This window comes from Pseudophryne corroboree, chromosome 6, assembly GCF_028390025.1.
Source record: "Pseudophryne corroboree isolate aPseCor3 chromosome 6, aPseCor3.hap2, whole genome shotgun sequence".
Taxonomy (NCBI): domain Eukaryota; kingdom Metazoa; phylum Chordata; class Amphibia; order Anura; family Myobatrachidae; genus Pseudophryne; species Pseudophryne corroboree.
The window spans coordinates 172,078,889-172,099,088 of record NC_086449.1 but is presented as its reverse complement, the minus strand read 5'-3'; the positions used below and the strand labels follow the sequence as shown (position 1 = coordinate 172,099,088).

Genomic DNA, 20,200 nt, shown 5'->3' with positions numbered 1-20,200 from the left:
TTGAAAGAAGATGGATAGGGCCGAAATCTGGACCTTTATGGACCCTAATTTTAGGCCCATAGTCACACCTGACTGTAGGAAGTGCAGGAATCGACCCAGCTGGAATTCCTCTGTAGGGGCCTTCCTGGCCTCACACCAAGCAACATATTTTCGCCATATACGGTGATAATGCTTTGCTGTCACGTCCTTCCTAGCCTTTATCAGCGTAGGAATAACTTCATCCGGAATGCCCTTTTCTGCTAGGATTCGGCGTTCAACCGCCATGCCGTCAAACGCAGCCGCGGTAAGTCTTGGAACAGACAGGGCCCCTGTTGCAACAGGTCCTGTCTGAGAGGCAGAGGCCATGGTTCCTTTGTGAGCATTTCTTGCAGTTCCGGGTACCAATTCCTTCTTGGCCAGTCCGGAACAATGAGTATTGTTTTCACTCTTCTTTTCCTTACGATTCTCAGTACCTTGGGTATGAGAGGAAGAGGAGGAAACACATAGACCGACTGGAACACCCACGGTGTTACCAGTGTGTCCACAGCTATCGCCTGAGGGTCCCTTGACCTGGCACAATACCTTTTTAGCTTTTTGTTGAGGCGGGACGCCATCATGTCCACCTGTGGCAGTTCCCACCGACTTGCAATCTGCGTGAAGACTTCTTGATGAAGTCCCCACTCTCCCGGGTGGAGGTCGTGCCTGCTGAGAAAGTCTGCTTCCCAGTTGTCCACTCCCGGAATGAACACTGCTGACAGTGCTTGCACGTGATTCTCCGCCCAACGAAGAATCCTGGTGGCTTCCGCCATCGCCACTCTGCTTCTTGTGCCGCGCTGGCGGTTTACATGAGCCACTACGGTGATGTTGTCTGACTGAATCAGCACCGGTTGGTTGCGAAGCAGAGGCTCCGCTTGACTCAGGGCGTTGTATATGGCCCTTAGTTCCAGGATATTTATGTGCAGACAAGCCTCCTGACTTGACTACAACCCTTGGAAGTTTCTTCCCTGAGTGACTGCCCCCATCCTCGGAGGCTCGCATCCGTGGTCACCAGGACCCAGTCCTGTATGCCGAACCTGCGGCCCTCGAGAAGGTGAGCACTCTGCAGCCACCACAGAAGAGACACCCTGGCCCTGGGGGACAGGGTGATCAGCCGATGCATCTGAAGATGCGATCCGGACCACTTGTCCAACAGATCCCACTGAAAGATCCTCGCATGGAACCTGCCGAAGGGAATGGCTTCGTATGATGCCACCATCTTTCCCAGGACTCACGTGCAGTGATGCACCGACACCTGTTTCGGTTTTAAGAGGTCTCTGACTAGAGTCACGAGCTCCTGAACCTTCTCCGCCGGGAGAGACACCTTATTCTGGTCTGTGTCCAGAATCACGCCCAGAAAGGGCAGACGCGTCGTAGGAATCAGCTGCGATTTTGGGATATTCAGAATCCAGCCGTGCTGTTGCAACACTTCCTGAGAGTGTGCTACGCTGATCAGCAACTGCTCTCTGGACCTCGCCTTTATGAGGAGATCGTCCAAGTATGGGATAATTGTGACTCCTTGCTTTCTCAGGAGCACCATCATTTCCGCCATTACCTTGGTAAATATTCTCGGTGCCGTGGAGAGCCCAAACGGCAACGTCTGGAATTGGTAATGACAGTCCTGTACCACAAATCTGAGGTACTCCTGATGAGGTGGATAAATGGGGACATGCAAGTAAGCATCCTTGATGTTCAGAGACACCATAAAATCCCCCTCTTCCAGGCTTGCAATGACCGCTCTGAGCGATTCCATTTTGAACTTGAATTTCTTCAGATAAATGTTCAGGGATTTTAAATTCAAGATGGGTCTGACCGAACCGTCCGGTTTCGGTACTACAAACATAGTGGAATAGTAACCCCTTCCCTGTTGAAGGAGAGGAACCTTTACAACCACCTGCTGGAGGTATAACTTGTGAATTGCTGCCAGCACTACCTCCCTTTCCATGGGGGAAGCTGGCAAGGCCGATTTTAGGTAACGGTGAGGGGGCGTCACCTCGAATTCCAGTTTGTATCCCTGAGACACAACTTGTATAGCCCAAGGATCCACCCGTGAGCGAACCCACTGGTGGCTGAAATTTCGGAGACGCGCCCCCACGGCTCCTGGCTCCGCCTGTGGAGCCCCAGCGTCATGCGGTGGATTTAGTGGAAGCCGGGGAGGACTTTTGTTCCTGGGAACTAGCTGCGTGGTGCAGCCTCTTTCCTCTACCCCTGCCTCTGGCAAGAAAGGATGCACCTCTGACTTTCTTGCTCTTTTGCGAACGAAAGGACTGCATTTGGTAATACGGTCCTTTCTTAGGTTGTGGCGGGACATAAGGCAAGAAATTTGACTTCCCAGCCATAGCTGTGGAAACTAGGTCTGAGACCGTCCCCTACCAGAATGTGTGTAAACAGACTTCAGGATAGCTTCCTGCTTTCTATCCGCAGGATCCTTTAGGGCGGCCGTATCCTGAGACGGCAGGGCCACCTTCTTAGATAAGCGCGTCAACGCCTTGTCTACCCTGGGGGAGGATTCCCAGCGTAACCTGTCCGTTGGCGGGAAAGGATACGCCATCAGCAATCTCTTGGAAATTACTACCTTCCTATCAGGGGAATCCCACGCTTTTTCACATAATTCATTCAATTCATGTGACGGGGGAAAAGCCACTTCTTGCTTTTTCTCCCCATACATATAAATCCTCTTGTCAGGGACAGGATTTTCCTCAGAAATGTGTAACACATCCTTCATTGCCACAATCATGTAGCGGATGGCTTTAGTCATTTTAGGCTGCAACTTTGCATCATCGTCATCGACACTGGAATCAGATTCCGTGTCGACGTCTGTGTCAACTAACTGGGATATTGGGCGCTTTTGAGACCCTGACGGCCTCTGCGCTGTGGGAGCAGGCATGGGTTGAGACCCCGACTGTCCCAAGGCTACAGCTTTATCCAATCTGTTATGTAAGGAGCTTACATTATCATTTAACACCTTCCACATATCCATCCAATCAGGTGTCGGCCCCATCGGGGGCGACACCACACTAAGCTGCACTTGTTCTGCCTCCACGTATCCTTCCTCATCAAACATGTCGACACAGGCATACCGACACACCGCACACATACAGGGAACGATCTGACTGAGGACAGGACCCCACAAAGGCTTTTGGGGAGACAGAGAGAGAGTATGCCAGCACACACCCCAGCGCTATATAACCCAGGGATTACACTGTACCTTAGTGTTTACCCAGTAGCTGCTGTTTTTATATATATATATATATATATATATATCTCTGCGCCTAAATTTATGTGCCCCCCCTCTCTTTTTTACCCTCTATTGCACCTGTATACTGCAGGGGAGAGCTTGTACCTTAAGTGAAGACAGGAGTCTTCTGCCGCCGATTTCGATGTCTTCTTGCGTCTGCTGCTTCTGTACTTCTGGCTCTGCGAGGGGGACGGCGGCGCGGCTCCGGGAATAGACGATCAAGGTTAGGTACCTGTGTTCGATCCCTCTGGAGCTAATGGTGTCCAGTAGCCTAAGAAGCGCAACTTAGCTGCAGTGAGTAGGTTTGCTTCTCTCCCCTCAGTCCCACGTAGCAGAGAGTCTGTTGCCAGCAGAAGCTCTCTGAAAATAAAAAACCTGACAAAATACTTTCTTTTCTAGCAAGCTCAGGAGAGCCCACTAGGAGCACCCAGCTATGGCCGGGCACAGATTCTAACTGAGGTCTGGAGGAGGGGCATAGAGGGAGGAGCCAGTGCACACCAGATAGTACTGAATCTTTCTTTAGAGTGCCCAGTCTCCTGCGGAGCCCGTCTATTCCCCATGGTCCTTACGGAGTCCCCAGCATCCACTAGGACGTTAGAGAAACCATGTTTCCCTGGCCAGGGAGTTTAACTCCTTAGACACTGGAAAAGTTACTGAGGTCTTAGGTCGAACATTAAAGTACAACTTCTCATCTGATTCCGACTCCTGATCCGGTATGTGAAGGACCTCCCTTACAGCAAAAATGAGGGCTTCCACCCCAGGGGACAGAGAGCTGTCCTCATCTATATAATCATCATCCACATTAGGTTGATCAGAATCAGACTGGAGCACCTGTGGCAGTAAGCGTTTATGTGAAACCACTAGAGGGGACTGAGAAGCCTTCATGGTATCTTCTGCTTTGGCCACACAATCAATAGAGTGTTTTAACACCTGTCTCTCTCTCTTAGCTGCAGCTAATTCTGTAATGGTGCGCGGTCCCTGATTCATAGATTATACTGGCCATGTTACTAAAACATAAGAATATGCATACAGTACACACAAAGCCTTTTGTGACAGTGAGAACTGAGGGGCATCAGCCCTGAGCTAGTATGTCCGCGGTGGGCACCGCAGCTCTGGGCCCGTGACCGCCACGTGACTTGCCGCCAAAACTGCACTGGGGACCCGCTAACCGGCACCCCGGTGTAACACTCACCGCAAGTTGTACTTTGGCATCTGTTAGAGGGTGGCGGCTAGCTGCTGGTGTGGGCACACATACTAACGATTTGTGATCAGTACCTCAGGAGCTCAGTGTCCTGGCAGCTGGGATTACGAACCATTAACCCTCAGGAGGTTGGTTCAATCCCCCCTCTAAGTCCCACGAAGTAGGTAGCCTGGTTGCCAACCAGGGCTACCTGAAAATAATTAATTAAAATAAAAACAAAGGAAACTCTTTGAAGCTCCAGAGAAATGCACCCGGCTCCTTGGGCACATTTTTCTAAACTGAGTCTGGTACGAGGGGCATAGAGGGGAGGAGCCAGCACACACATACACACACTAAAGGTTTTAAAGTGCCAGGCTCCAGTGGACCCGATCTATACCCCCATGGTACTAAAGTACAGAACTCCAGTATCCACTTGGACGTTAGAGAAAAAAGAATTAAGGGAGAAGACCAAACAAACACCTACCCCATTATATATTTCCCCACATGTAGTAGAAACAAAGATCTTCACAGTAGACACTCAGGAGACACGCATCCCCACTGACAAACAGCTCCCAGGCTCACAGCCTGTATAAAGGGCTTGGTGAGGACTTTGTTAGAATGTACCAACTGACAGAGTGGTGATGAAACACCAGAACTGCAGGTGACACAGCGGAGGAGAATCTAGACAAGCAGCAGTTGAATCCTAGTTTACTTTTTAACAATGCTGCAGTAAAAAAGTTACATAGTCTGCAACAATGAAAAATGAAAAGATCTATCTTGTTTAACCCATCATTAACTCTAACAGAGAGCAAAATAAAACCCAACTCTCCACTTAACTAGAAAAGGAGAGAAAAAAATTCAGTACTTCCTAGTCACATAAATGGCAACAACATTAACTAAATGGATCAATCGTCCCCTGTAATGGGCTAATTGCTAAAGGAAACATATCCAATAGGAAAGGCACAGGGAGTTTATACTAAGGGTCAGTATACAAAGACTGTGGTTTAAGTCACAGACGGGATTACAAATGAAATAGACATAGACTGCTGCACTACTAGTGATAAAGGGTTTGGATCAGTAGGTACAGTAGGTAGGGTTGGCTTTAGATGCAAGAGTACAGAGGGACAGAGCTGCAGTGCTTAGGTGCAGGCAAAGAGAAAGCGTAGTTTGGAGGAATGCTGTATGTGATTGCATGAAATATAAACAGGGTTTGATAGAGAGGTCATTATATCTCTGATTACCTGAGGAGCCAGCATAGCTATGGCTATCCCAAAAGTCACTCCAAAGTTATCATTTAACCACAAGCCCACAGCATGGATACATCCTCGCACGTGTATAATCTGGATGACATCGAGTCTCTACACAGAGGAAAAGAGATAGGAAAAGCTCAGCTTACAGACGATCAATATAACAGACATGGATCTTAAAAAACAAAAAACAAAATGCACTAAACCATTTTTAGATATGAAATATATAAAAAAAAATATGAAATATGAATATACATTATATATATATATATATATATATATATATATAGCTTTAATTAGTTGTGGGAATGAAAGGGGGTTGGGAGTTGGAATAGGGAATACAGACACGAGAATTAGGGGTTATTTATTACCAGTTATCTATATAGCGCACACATATTCCGTAGCGCTTTCCAGAGAATATTTGGCCATTCACATCAGTCCCTGCCCCAGTGGAGCTTACAATCTATATTCCCTACCACATGTACACGCACACACTTACATACTAAGGTTAATTTTTGCTGGGATCCATTTAACCTACCAGTATATTTTTGGATTGTGGGAGGAAACTGGAGTACCCAGAGGAAACCCACGCAAGTACAGGGAGAATATACAACCTCCACACAGTTGGGCCATGGTGGGAATTGAACCCATGACCTCAGTGCTGTGAGGCAGTAATGCTAACCATTACACCATCCGTACTGCGTAGGGGTTCTTGGTGGTTGGAACGTGCTTTACATTTGTGGACCCATCTTGGGTGTATTTCTGTTAAAAAGATCCAAGGTCTGGATGTGTTTGTGCCACAATTTTCACAATGTCTGTACATGCCTATTATGTACTGACAGAAGGAACATTTACTCGTAGTTAGGAACATGGAAGAGCAATTTGTCAGCGTTTTTGTAAATTCCTTCTATTGGTAGGTCCAATGGGAAGAACCAAGGATCCTTCTGAATGAGACATTTGATGATTTGTCTTTGGGGTTTAATGTCCCATAAAGAGGACAACATTGGGAACTCCCCCACTCCCCCATTGGAGAAGCTGAGCTAAATAGTCTTTGAAGTTCAATGTTAAAATACACCATCTGTAGTAGAAAGAGTTGATTAAGCCATTTTTACCCTCTGATTACAGGTCATGAGTCTTCATTTGCTGGCCTGCCCAAGTCAGCTACGACCATGGTTAGAGGTCAGGGCTTACTTGGTCACTAAAAGCATTGTGTAGACAAGAGATAATACCTATGTTAGGGTAATCAATAACAGATTTCCTCTTAAGTGCTACGGATCTGGAAATATCCTCTGTTGGGATAGAATAAGTGTGAAGTAGGACATAATCAAAGATTTCCATTTTCCAGTGGGTTCATAGCTGAGTTACATTTTGGTTAGTGGGTCGCATAACTCTCCTAAGATATTCTCTAATGCCTTAATGTCCTTGCACGGAATACAATGAGTGTGTCCAGGTTCAGGCTGTTCTACAGTAGGGTGAGAGAGACAGGAGGATAGATAATTTTTAGCTTTGATTTACAATGCTCCAGATTGGGCATGGAAGGTGAATAACTGGGTGCATATATATGAAATCTTATTGGCTATGCCTTGAACCAAAACCATTGAAGACACCACAATAAAAGATGTTTCTTAAATGACCCACTCCAGAGCTTCGGTCAAAGAGACCCAAACGATTTAGCTGCTTCAGATGCCCAGTAATTATTTATTATATTGGGAAAACCTGCCTCCATTTGTAGCTGGCGTTAAAGGGTAAAAAAGCTAGTTCTAGTAGTTGTGAGTTTAAGTCAAGATTGAATTAGATACTTACATGGGGGGTCATTCCGAGTTGATCGCTCGCTAGCTGCTTTTAGCAGCAGTGCACACGCTAACCCGCCGCCCTCTGGGAGTGTATCTTAGCTTAGCAGAAGTGCGAACGAAAGATTAGCAGAACTGCTACTAAAAAATGTCATGCCGTTTCTTAGTAGCTCCAGACCTACTCCTATCTTGCGATGACTGCAGTCTGTTTAGTTCCTGGTTTGACGTCACAAACACGCCCTGCGTTCGGCCAGCCACTCCCCCGTTTCTCCAGCCACTCCTGCGTTTTTACCTGGCACGCCTGCGTTTTTTTAGCACACTCCCTGAAAACGCTGTGTTGCCGCCCAGAAACACCCACTTCCTGTCAATCATACTACGAACACTCGAGCGACTGAAAAACTTCGCTTGAGCTTGGGTAAAACTACAAAGTTTTGTGTGAAAGTACTTAGCGCATGCGCGCTGCGTACCATGCGCATGCACAGAATTTACGTTTTTTCACTTGATCGCTGCAAAAAACGGCAGCGAGCGATCAACTCGGAATGACCACCATAGGAAATGTCTGGAAGAGTTACAAGGTACTCAGAGGCAGCTTTATGTCATCAATATCATCCATACCTATCCATGACATTATCAATTGTTGCCAGGTGGATAGTTCAGCCTTAATGGAAGCAAGGATTGGTGGAAATTCTCTTTATAGATGATTTCATCAACTATTAGTGATACTTAGTCCAAAATAGTTTCTCTTGCTGGTCTTCCAAGTAAAATTACAGCTGGATTTCAAGAGACCCATATGAGTGGGCGCACATGGTGGAAGACAGCCTCCGTTATGGAATAATTCATGTGACCTTTAGAATTTTTAGCACACTGATGTGTGAAGTCAGAGGAGAGGTCAGAGACAGCAGAATACAAACATTCAACCACTACTTCCGGACATTTGGAGAAAGCCATAAGTGTGCACGAGGCTTGATAACCAGGAGAAAAAAGGAGATGAAACAATAGGTAAACTTCTCTGGTACCATATGTTATATTAAAAACATCTACTGAGGGTTTTTTTAACATCCTTGCAAAAGGCATATCATACGGGCCTGTATCCCTGTCCAAAAATCCCCCACACCTGAACTGTGTAAGGTGTGAAGCATAATCGGCGATTAGCAATCAATCTTTAACCCCTACAAATCCCGCATCTCTTCAGCTTTGAAGTAGGAAGAAAAAGAAATACCTAGAACCAATCAGATAAATGGAATGTTCACAGCAACAGATGTCCAGCTATTATTTGTGTATAATACACAATGAGACAAATATAGAGATGAACTCCTGTAAATAATGTCTGTATATGCAAGTTTATAATCATTGATTTATGATAATTGAATAAATCCTGGGTACTATTATCTACCCCTACTGCAAATGATTACAGATATTAGAAGTCACTTAGGAGATCTGTGAACAGTATAAAAGCACTTGACCTGCATCAGTTCAGACTTACAGGCTGACATATTCCAAGTTTCAAGGCCAATAGTTATCATGCTGGAACTCTGAAATGTGACTGACTCCCAAATCAGCTCTTTCCCCCGGGTCCTCAAAGTGCAGAGGAAAGGGGTACAGAATGCAGATCTCCGCAATAAAGGTAAGGAGGGTTAAGGTGGTGGATGCTTACTTATCAATACTGTAATACTAAAATTAGGGACAAGATGACAATGTGCACTTGTTTTACTAAATAGTCTGAGATAAATTATTTACCATAATATCTGTTTAATCCAGGATACCTATGATTTACACAGGGTATGTGGCTGAATAAATCCAGGTGAGATGCAGCCTGGAATTTAGCCAGCCACAGAAACTGTGTAAATCAAAGTTGTCCAGGATTAACGACATATTATATATATATGAGGTGTTCCGCAAATTGGTATTTTCTTGTTTCTATATTTGACTGCTACGGTCTTTCACACATGGATTAAGCATCACCCCAGAAGAAAAAAAAAACATGTTCTATAAAAAAATAATATATAGTTCTATAGAAATCTTGCTCTCATTGGAGAACAATATTAATAAATGTATTTTTCATAACCTTTCATTTAGTGTAGAGTCCGGTACAGTCCACACATCCAGCGCACTACACAGCTCAGGTAACAGATGCCAAGCTAAGACATTGCGGGTGCAATTTGTAAGACTGACACAAGCATTACTGGAAAATGAATTACCAATACAATCTACCTTGTACATATCATACACGTGCGTACAGGTTATCATACTTGGAATTACACAAATTACATGTGAAATTATTATAATCCTTCCCATGTCAGTGGCTGCTCATTTGTGGCCATTACGCGTCTATATTGAAGAAGCAAATTGCTTTAATCATGATGATGTGTTTAGCATAAATCACCATACCTATACTATTCACAGCCTCCCAGGTGGCTGAGCGTCTATGAAACAAGTAGTGATTGCGAACCAGGAACTCTCGTGCTTCTGCAAGTGTTCTTAACCCCTTCACTGCCAACAGAAAGGAAAATGGGCCTAATTCAGATCTGATCACTGGGTTGCATTTTTTGCTGTCCTGCGATCAGATAGTCACCACCTACAGGGGAGTGTATTTTCGCTGTGCATGTGTGCATTGCTATGTGTTAGCAGAGCTGCTAAAAATCAGTTTGTGCAGTGTGTGCGCAGCCCAGGACTTACTCTTCCAGTGCAATTGAATCCTGCTGATCAGGGCCGGAGAGGACGTCAGACACCCTCCCTCAAAATGCTTTTACACGCCTGCGTTTTTCCGGACACTGCCTGTAAACAGTCAGCTGCTACCCACAAACAGCCTCTTCCTGTCAATACCTTGCGTACGCCCGTGCAAATAGATCCTTTGCACTATTCCGTCGCTGACCAGGGATGCCCGTTGTAGCTGTCCGACGCACTGCGGTGCATACGCATGTGCAGTTTGGATCTGATCGCTTGCTGTGCGAAAACGCACAGCAGCGATCAGATCTGAATTACCTCCAATGTGCGGATGAAAGCAAACATCTTGTTTTACAAAATGCACCATTAATCTGAAAGAACAGTTTCAGATTCAACCGCACACAGTAAACAAAATCTATTTCCAGCTGGCAATCTGTGCCAGAAACGCTTACCTCTTTATTTAATTACCTGTCTTTAATCTGTCTCTTCTCCCTCAGCGATTTCCTAGCTGATACCAGCGGCTGCAGCTTGTACAGCAGGGGAAAGAGACAGATTCAGCTGAATTCTAGTAGGTTACAGAAGGAAGATGGCACTTGCTTATGCTCGGGGAATGAGTAACAAATTAGATTGCAGAAATTAATTGCACGTCTTAGCAAGATGTATGAATATAGATAGTGTACCACACCACTCTTTTCTTCCATATATTGGGGGGGGGGGGGGGGGGGGGTTGTATCAAACAGTAAGGGGCACCTTAATATGGAAGAAGAGGAAATAACTCTTGTGGGATGGCCAGTTACAGGGAGATCAGTTCTACACCAGAGGATGGTAAAATTCCCATCTATAATATAATTCTAATATGTATCTGGATTCACTTTCTGTGGATATTCTCCCCCACTGACAGAGGCAAACTAATGCTATGTAAGGCAGATACATTTGCCTGATTTACAAAGGTGACCCTGGGAAATGTCAGAGTTAATGATCTAATCAGGGACTAAATTGTGATTGCCCTCATAGAAAGCTACAATATTCATGTCTTTACCTACTTCACCTCCTGCCGTCACATTCAGCGACTTCGCCAGGGGTTCGGAACAAGCACAGGATGTGATGTACAATGACAGCTCATTTCAGAATCACTGCATTTCACATAACCTTTCGTTAACTCGCCACTAATATTGTATCTCTATTTTTACTTAACATGTTACACTGCTTGTTATGCACAATTAGTAATACCCAATTCATCACATCCATGTAGATTTGCAACCTCTAAGATTATGGGAGACTACAGCAGGATACAGATTACATTCCACAAAGAAGTGTTTTTGACTGATTCATGACTTGGGGTCTATTTACTAAGCTTTGGATGGAGATAAAGTGGACGGAGATAAAGTACCAGCCAATCAGCTCCTAACTGCCATGTCATAGGCTGAGTTTGAAAAATAACAGTTAGCAGCTGATTAGCTGGTACTTTATCTCCGTCCTCTTTATCTCCATCTACAGCTTTGTAAATAGACCCCTTAATTTCTTAAAAGGGCGTTTTCATGATGGTAAAAAATATAAGATACTAGCATTGCCTGAGTTGTTTTTGTGCTCTTTTTCCTTAACTTCTGTTTCCTCCTTGCGCTTATTCTCTTTTTCTCCTCCCAGGTCTCAATGTGTCTCTCCTCTCCCTTTCTCCCTGACATTCTCTGTCTTTCTTTCCCCATGCCGTCTGTCTCTGTGTACATAAGTCTAGCTCACCTGCAGATGCTGCTATGTCGTCTCGGGCTGTGTGCAGTAATATTGGCGAGTGGGCATGCTCAGTGCATTGTGCGCAATCAGGACGCCATTTCTATTAGCATTCTGCTTTATTATCTAAATTGTCTTGTCGATGTTGTAAATCTAATGTTCCAGGTTAACTTCCATTTTAGCTTTAATCAGTGTGGGTCCTACTAATCAACTGAATTATGAGGGTAATTCAGAGTTGATTGCAGCACCAAATTTGTTAGCAGTTTGGCAAAACCATGTACACTTCTGGGGGGGGGGGGGGGGGGGGACAGATATAACATGTGCAGAGAGAGTTAGATTTGGGTGGAGTGTGTTCAATCTGAAATCTAAATTGCAGTGTAAAAATAAAGCAGACAGTATTTAACCTGCACAGACACAAAATGACCCACCCTGTGCACAAACTTAACGATTCAGGGAAGTGGTATGCCACACCCGTGCAACTATAACATACATCTGGATATTTGACACGGGTCATCCCGAATAAACTATAGATCACATACATTATACTGTATTTCTGTTCTAATTTAAAAATTTAATTTTTGGCTTGTTATGTCGTAACTTTTGTTATAACTTTGTCTGTGTTCTCATAATTTATTCTTCCTACATTTTTCTATCCTTTCTTCCTTCTCTTCACATTCCCACAGCCGTCTACACTCCCTCCCCCCCTCCCCCCTCTTTTTTGTCACTATAATCAAGCTCAGAGGTACGGATTCTCCACTAATATATCTGCAGCGACCCTCCCTCTCTCTCTCTCTAATGTTAATGAGGGCCACTACTTTGCAGTGTAATGAGAATAATGTTGCAGTACTCTATGGCGTAGTTTGATTTTTTTTAAATGTATTTATTTTTGGAGGGTGCTAAATTACTGCCTTACCCGGGTGACTAAAATCCTAGTTTCAGTCCTGATAATATTTTAATAGATATTGGCCTGTGTGTGCTAGTCCACTGAGTCTCTACAAGAACAGCGCAAACTCACTTTGTAGCCTATCATTAAATATTTGTGGGATACTCCCTGGAAATACACATTTTCAGGGTGTACCTGCAAATATTTAGTATCCCACAAAGGTACTAATGAGGGACACTATATCTCTGATAGGCTGCATTCTGGAGCTTAGCCCTTTTAGGATAATGTTATCTGCAGGTTGCATTACCTTTTAGTAGCCTATGGGCTATAAATTCACATTTGAAATTGCCCCCAACTGCACCTGCTGCTGCTTTGTACTGCACCTGCTACTGCTCCCTCACCGGAGTCCCTGCTGCTGGCTGCACCTGCAGCTATCCAACTCCAGCCTGGGGGGACCTTAATCTGCTGTGGGGCGCCTGTCCGTCCTGGGTCCTAGGCTCTCTCTCTTTCTCCCGTGCTCAGTGCCCTGCTTGTCACTGCACTGCCCAAATACCACGGCTCTTCAGGACTGTGAAATTTGGGACACCGCGGCTGGAGATGGGTGAACCGGGAACGGGAGGAGCATGTCGGTGGGCAGCTGCAGCACTGCCCAGCTATCTGTTAATGCATGTAACGGTGTGAGAGAAGGAGCCGGGTGCAGCCCACCACGGGAAGCATTGCAGCTAGCAGTAATGGCGGACAATAGTGTGGCGTGGCCCTGCAGGCACCACCCTAGTTACGATCCTAACATCTACATTAATAATGTGGATTGTGATAAAAATGCCCTTTCTTTCATTCATTGGTCAGCAGTACCAGGAGAGGCGATAAGAAGGGTTAATGGGACGGAGGGTTACTTTTTAAAAAATTTAAATAAAATAGTGCAATTAGCCTCAAAACTAAGCACAATTTAATGGCAGTGTGTCTTTAAATTAATCTTATTTTAGTTTACCATTTTATGCACAAATTCTGCTTATTCCATTTTACTTATAGTAGAAGATTTTAAGTTTATTTGATACCTGTTTCTCGAGCGTCTGGTAACCACACAGTGTGTTCTTTACTCCACCAGCCTCCTGAAAACACAATGATAGCTCAAAGTTAATGATGTTTTCCACTATATCCAGAACTGAAGACAAATCAATTCATTTCACAGCATGTAACGCCCAACCAGCCCCGTGTCTAGACTGAAAAGGTTATTTTAAAAAAGTGTAAACAGTTTAGGGGGAAAACATTGTAAAAAAAAAAAAAAAAAAAAAACCTACAAAACCAGGTACACATACACACACACACACACACACACACACACACACACACACACACACACACACACACACACACACACACACACACACACCAAACACAAAACAAACGTTAAATATAAATTGAAAGAGTTATCAAGGTGATGACATTGATGCCATTTAGATTGTTTACACCTATCCACATGTGAGAATATATTCCTTATGGTGCGAATGATATTATCAGAATATGACAGAAGGCTGGCTGGCAGCATTCAGACACAGGCCAGTTGGACACCTTATATATACCTGTATATTACACTTAATCTCATGAAATATAATCTAAAATGCCCATAACAGTACAGGTATTTATTGGGATGCGGCTATTCACTATACCGACGCCGGAATCCTGGCCGGTGGAAATCCCCCCGCCGGCATTCTAAACAACAGGATCCCGGTGTATTTAACTGTGCTGTAACCAAACCCATAATTAACTGTACTGTATTTTCTTATTTTATACGTGGCTAAAGGTGGTCTGGTCTGGTCTGGCTGCTTCACATGACAACCAAGTGGTCAGATCTCTATCAGAACTCTCTACCGTGTGTGGGCATGCATTTATGATTAAGGAAGGATGGGGGAGAGGGGGGGGCGGGTACAGGTGGCAAGTACCCTTAGGGCCACCCCCCTAGCTGGAGCACAATGCCACTGGCTGCTCTATAGCAGTACACAGTGGCAGTGGGACGGGAGGGAGGAGACTTCTGCTGCTCAGTGGTAGCAGCTTCCCTGGACCTTCCACAGCCCATCACACACTGCTGGGCTGGGGAGGGAGTCTGCTGCCACTAATCAGCAGCAGTCTACTCTCTCCCTGCATTATGTCCCACTGCTGCTGCAATGCTATACAGAGGCCAGCGGTAGCCGAGAAGTAAAAAGTGTTACCAGGTGGGTGATTAACGCCCTCCAGGGTCTGCCTCTGGAGGCAGTGCTGACGAGAGGGAGAGGGCCGGAGGAGTTGGGGCCCACCTGTCTTAATTGTCCCAGGAACCCCGAAGGCTAAATACGGCCCAAGCATGCAGTATAAGAACTGCTGGACTCCTCAACACAAAGGGCCTCATTCCGAGTTCATTGCACGCTGCCGATTTTCGCAGCGCAGCGATCAGGTTACTACTGTGCATGCGTATGCACCGCAATGCGCAGGTGCATCGTATGGGTACAAACAGCATTGTTGCTGTGCAATGCTTCTAGCGACGATTCCATTCGCACAGCCGTTCGCAAGGAGATTGACAGGAAGAGGGTGTTTATGGGTGTCAACTGACCGTTTTCTAGGAGTGGTAGGGCAAACGCAGGCATGTCCAGGCGTTTGCAGGGCAGGTGGCTGACGTCAATTTCGGGACCGGACAGGCTGAAGTGATCGCAAGGGCTGAGACCTACTCAGAAACTGCAAAAAAAAAATTCATCCCGTCGGCTGCACATGCGATCGCACACTTGCAAAGCGAAAATACACTCCCCAGTGGGCGGCGACTATACGTTTGCACGGCTGCAAAAAGTAGCTAGCGAGCGACCACCTCGGAATGAAGTCCAGAGGCTGAATGCTTACTTTCAACAGGCATCACTTGAGCAACCCAGATTTATAGTCTGTCCCAATCAATAGCGGACAGATCCAGATTATAGTAGGTGCTCAGGGATTGGCACTACATGAGATACAGCGATGCTCATCCAAAGCATTTATAGATGGGCTGGATGTGCGCCATCGCTTGGAGAGTGATAAAATGGAGAGAGAAAAAGTACCAGCCAATCAGCTCCTAACTGTCATGCCACAGACTGTGTTTGAAAAATGACAGTTAGGAGCTGACTGGTTGGTACTTTATCTCTCTCCATGTTATCACTCTTCAAGCGATGATGCATCTAGCCTATCTTTTCTAGCGTTATTTGCAATAGCCATGGATCTCTTTCTGCACTTAGTGTAATTATTGCATAAAATGATAGCAATAAAGTGCATCAGTTACAGTATATTACACACAGAATCGTCACATTACACAGGAGTAACCACACGTCCAGCTCCTGATTACACAGCTGTCCACTAATCAGCCAGTAAGATCTTTATTTCCTCTTACTGAATCTTGGGCAAATGTCTTTTGTATCTTTTCATTTACGTCTGAGCCACAAGGAAAATCTGTAAATATAGTTTATATTCTTTAATTATAATCAAATTTCATAGGTGCACAGGGAATATCCACAACAACATATGCAAACTCACACCAGCCCAGTATATTGCCGGGTTGATGTGGATCGATGTGAAAGGGGTAAATCCCGAATTTCCGGGTCACCTGACCCGTTACTATAATTCGGAAATAAAGCAGGGTTATTCCTGGGTTATTACCGGGTCAGGTGTGGTGTGAATGTGTAACCTGGTGATAGAGTATATTATCTACCTTTTAACATTAGCTATATACTAATACCGTGTAGCCGTAATGGCTACAAAACCACGTGCACGTGCTACGCACTCCGTACGCTATTTGCGTATGAAGACCTCGCACGTGGTACGCAAATTAAGTACACACGCTGTGCTGGGTGTACGGAATACACACAGCGAGCGTGTACACAGATAATAACCTTTATAAACTTTAAACACAGAATATGCTTACACTGTAAACCTTAATACCGTGGTCCTATAATGGTGTAACACTGAACCTTTGTGAGTATGCAAGCTGTTTGAGCAATTGAGATACTCAGAAACCCTTTGTACTAGCTAGAGAAACACAGACACCCTGCTGAGGTTCCAACACCTTTACGAACGAGATTTAGCTATGCAAAAAGGGAAAATACAGTTAACATCTTACACGCTACAGGCTAACATCAATATCTAAACAGTATAACTACACATAAATATACAGTAGCGGCACAATCGCAAACAATAACATACAATGAGAGAGAGAGAACGTGGCCAAATACAGTCAGAGATTTAAGAATGGTCACAGAGAGTACTTACACACTGGGGAATGATTCGCTGCGCAGCCCTGGTTACCACCTCCTGGTTAGTCAATGATGAAAACCGTTGTGGGGAGTAGACTGAGCTGGGCCAGGCTGGCTGTTCTTATATACACTGCATACAGTACACTACAAAGGGCCCTACACTCTCATTGTTCATTGGACACAGGAATCTGTCCTTACATTATAACAAAAGGTCATAGGTTTGTTTGAACAGGTGGGCTGTGACTATTTCAGACTGCTCAGGTGGGAGGGAATCTCAGGATTCCCAACACATGGACAATGAATCGCAAATACTGTAAATGTCCAGGAACTACTTATAGACATAACTATACGCAGGAGCAATTAATCTCTACCTAACCAGCACCGGATTGTTTCTAATAAAATACTCTTCGGTTAGGTACCAAACACCACTGCTCAAACCCTGTCTAACCCTTCGTATCATGCAAAGAGGAATTCCTCTGTCCAGTGACCAGTTACATTAAACAGACTTACAGTTATTATTAAGGGGAACATTACTTATAAAACATACTATTCGGATTAACTATGTAACGATTGAGTCACCCGCTAGACGCACACAAACTCTACCGTAAATGCACATACCACGCGCTCGAGCGCATGGCCGAGGAGGCGCCGTCACGCAACTGCGAATATGCGCACGCACGGGAGAGAATGTGCATGTGCAGAGGGCAAGCGCATGGGGTGAATATATGGCAACGTGTAGCATGATATTTTTCCGACTTTGACAGTCCACCCTTTGGCAGTCATCAATAACTGCCACTTCCTAAAACAGTTCAAAAAAAGAAAAATATATGTCATCATGTAAATACCTTTTTATGATTGGGTAAAGGGAGGAGAGGAGAAGGTGGGAAAATATATGACCTAGTGAGATAGTAGAAGCATGTGTGTATGAATCCATGTTTGAGGGGTCATGTATCATCGTGCCGTACGTGTTTTAAATCAAGCTTCGAGGTATTGCGAAGTATACATTTGAATCCTTCTTATCCCGTATTAAGGGTCTGTGGATGGGCTGTCAAACTTTACCAAGCTCTTTTCGGCTTTTGGTTGCAACAAATGGGGGAGCACATTTAGTTGATGATACATGAATGGGGGGTATGTGAGTGCTGATATCTGTGTCTATATTCCCTATCGACTATGTGTGTTATTACCTGAAGGTTGTAGAGGTGAAGATAAGAAGCAATTATTATAAATGCAGTCATAAACTATGTGAGTTTAGTATGCATTCGCCGATTGAGGTCTTGTCTTGTGTCTTGTCTTGATGTACATGTTGTCTGTTGTCTCTCGATGCTTTTGCTATAAATGGCGACAAAAGCTTTTCCATTGTCCAGAAAGTTACAGTCACTAAAGTATTTGGGCTTTCGTAAAAATTTAAAGTCACTAGGGATATTGGGGGTCTGTGGTATGGTCCATCAATGGTCTGTATAAAAGAGGTTGTCAAATTCTTCTTCCAAGCGGATGTCTTTGTACCTTGGAGGAAAACAAAGGAGAAACGGGTGAAAGAAACGGACCGTGGAATCACATTTTCATCACAACATTGTCTCTATCGTTGGGTAATAAATCAAATTTGTTGTTGTTATTACAGTGTCCTCGCTCCTCAGACTCATCACTCTGGTATTACCTTTACACTTCGTTAAAATCCGAACGCATCTAAATATCAGGCCAACCAATATGACGACTCCCAGAATACAGAAGAGAAATTTCCCTACATCCATGATAATACCTTGGGCCCATTCTTCTAAACCCGAGAACCAATGTCGTGGGTTCAACCATGACACCCAACCGGTCAGCTCATTACCCACAGCGGCGAGAGTGAGATTATGTCTCCTTCGGAACTCCCACTTTAATTGCAAAGTCATCCATCTTTTGGTCTATGACCTCAACCGGGTCCTCTGTGCTGTTTGTAATGTACGTGCAGCACTTTATTCCATATTGAGTTGCTAGGGTAACACAATACCCGCCTGTCACAGCTGTGAGGTAATTGAGAATCATCCTATGCTGAACCAGCTCTGTTTTGTAGGCTTGTAACTCTCTCCCAGTATACCTGAATGTGTCGTCATACATTTCGGTGATATTGTCTAATAAATTTGCAAGCGCAGATATATATCTATAGTTTAACACTCCTCTGGCGGTACGAGTGATATCTAACGCGAGTAGGACTTGAATCCCGGTGGATTCATGGATCAGGTCAGAGGCCGGATGCTCTGTTCTTTCTATCAGGTGCCGTTTAACGATGTGCTCGTAATGAGTGTGAGTATAAGGAGCTTGGGCACCACGGTGAATATCTTTAATTTTGTTATGGGATACAGTCATTACTTCAGGCAGTACTTTTCCAATATAACATAATCCTTCTGAGTTAGGGGCAAGCCACTTATACGCCTTCCTCCCGCATATGAAATATGCATCATCGGGGAGAACATATGGGACGGAGTATGCCATTACCATGTTACAAATTTTCCATGTGAAATCTCCTAACCCTAATTCTCCCATCTGTTTAGTACACGTATCTGTTTGTACGATATGTGCACAGTATCCTGGTGATACTTCTCCAACTCGCATGGTCCTACTTCCTAAAGTGTACCTATACCGGAAAAATCTTCCATTGTCGGCTATCTGGCGTATAAGTTCTGTGTCTATGGGCATTCTGTCGGCTCTGTATGAAAGGTCATGGTTTGATTACTCCATGACACTTCCCAATTTCCCGGCTTTCGGGGATTGGAAATGTTAAAGCACACTAAGGATCTATCCACATGATATTGGTGGAGCTTCAAACTAGGAGGACTAGAGATATTAAACCTCTTGTCCACCGGCCTCCCACCACTTAGCTCAAGTACCTCTCCTACAGTTAAAGGGAATGGTAGTAGTCCTGATTTGCTATGACCTTGAGGTACTTGAGAGCATACCCAACAGTCTGTCTGGTTTAACACTTTACCCACTAAGGAGTGATAGTCACTCAATGGATGCCGGTCCATGTGGATATTAAAACTGGACTGACATTTCTTGATGCACCCATCCTCAACTATATTGTCGCAATGCCTACAGATGCAGTTTTCTTCAGCTAACAATCCTTCACAATTCCTTCTATGGTCAATGCTATCAGATCGTTTTCTGATACTCGCCTTTACTCGGTGATTATGTTGTTCTTGGAAATTTACGCCTCCATCCTGGTCATCAGATTCCATTC

At 44.6% G+C, this 20,200-nt stretch overlaps 1 protein-coding gene across 1 annotated transcript in view; it reads right to left on the bottom strand.

The window, feature by feature from the left end:
* Window positions 1-20,200, bottom strand: part of LOC134936836 (tetraspanin-15-like) — a 535,165-nt gene that overhangs the window by 84,505 nt on the left and 430,460 nt on the right. Inside the window, exons 6-7 of the mRNA XM_063932111.1 lie at window positions 13,798-13,851; window positions 5,675-5,791 (exon numbers count right to left, since the gene is read on the bottom strand). Coding sequence (XP_063788181.1) covers window positions 5,675-5,791; window positions 13,798-13,851 — 171 coding nt within the window. The remainder of the gene's footprint in view (window positions 1-5,674; window positions 5,792-13,797; window positions 13,852-20,200) is intronic.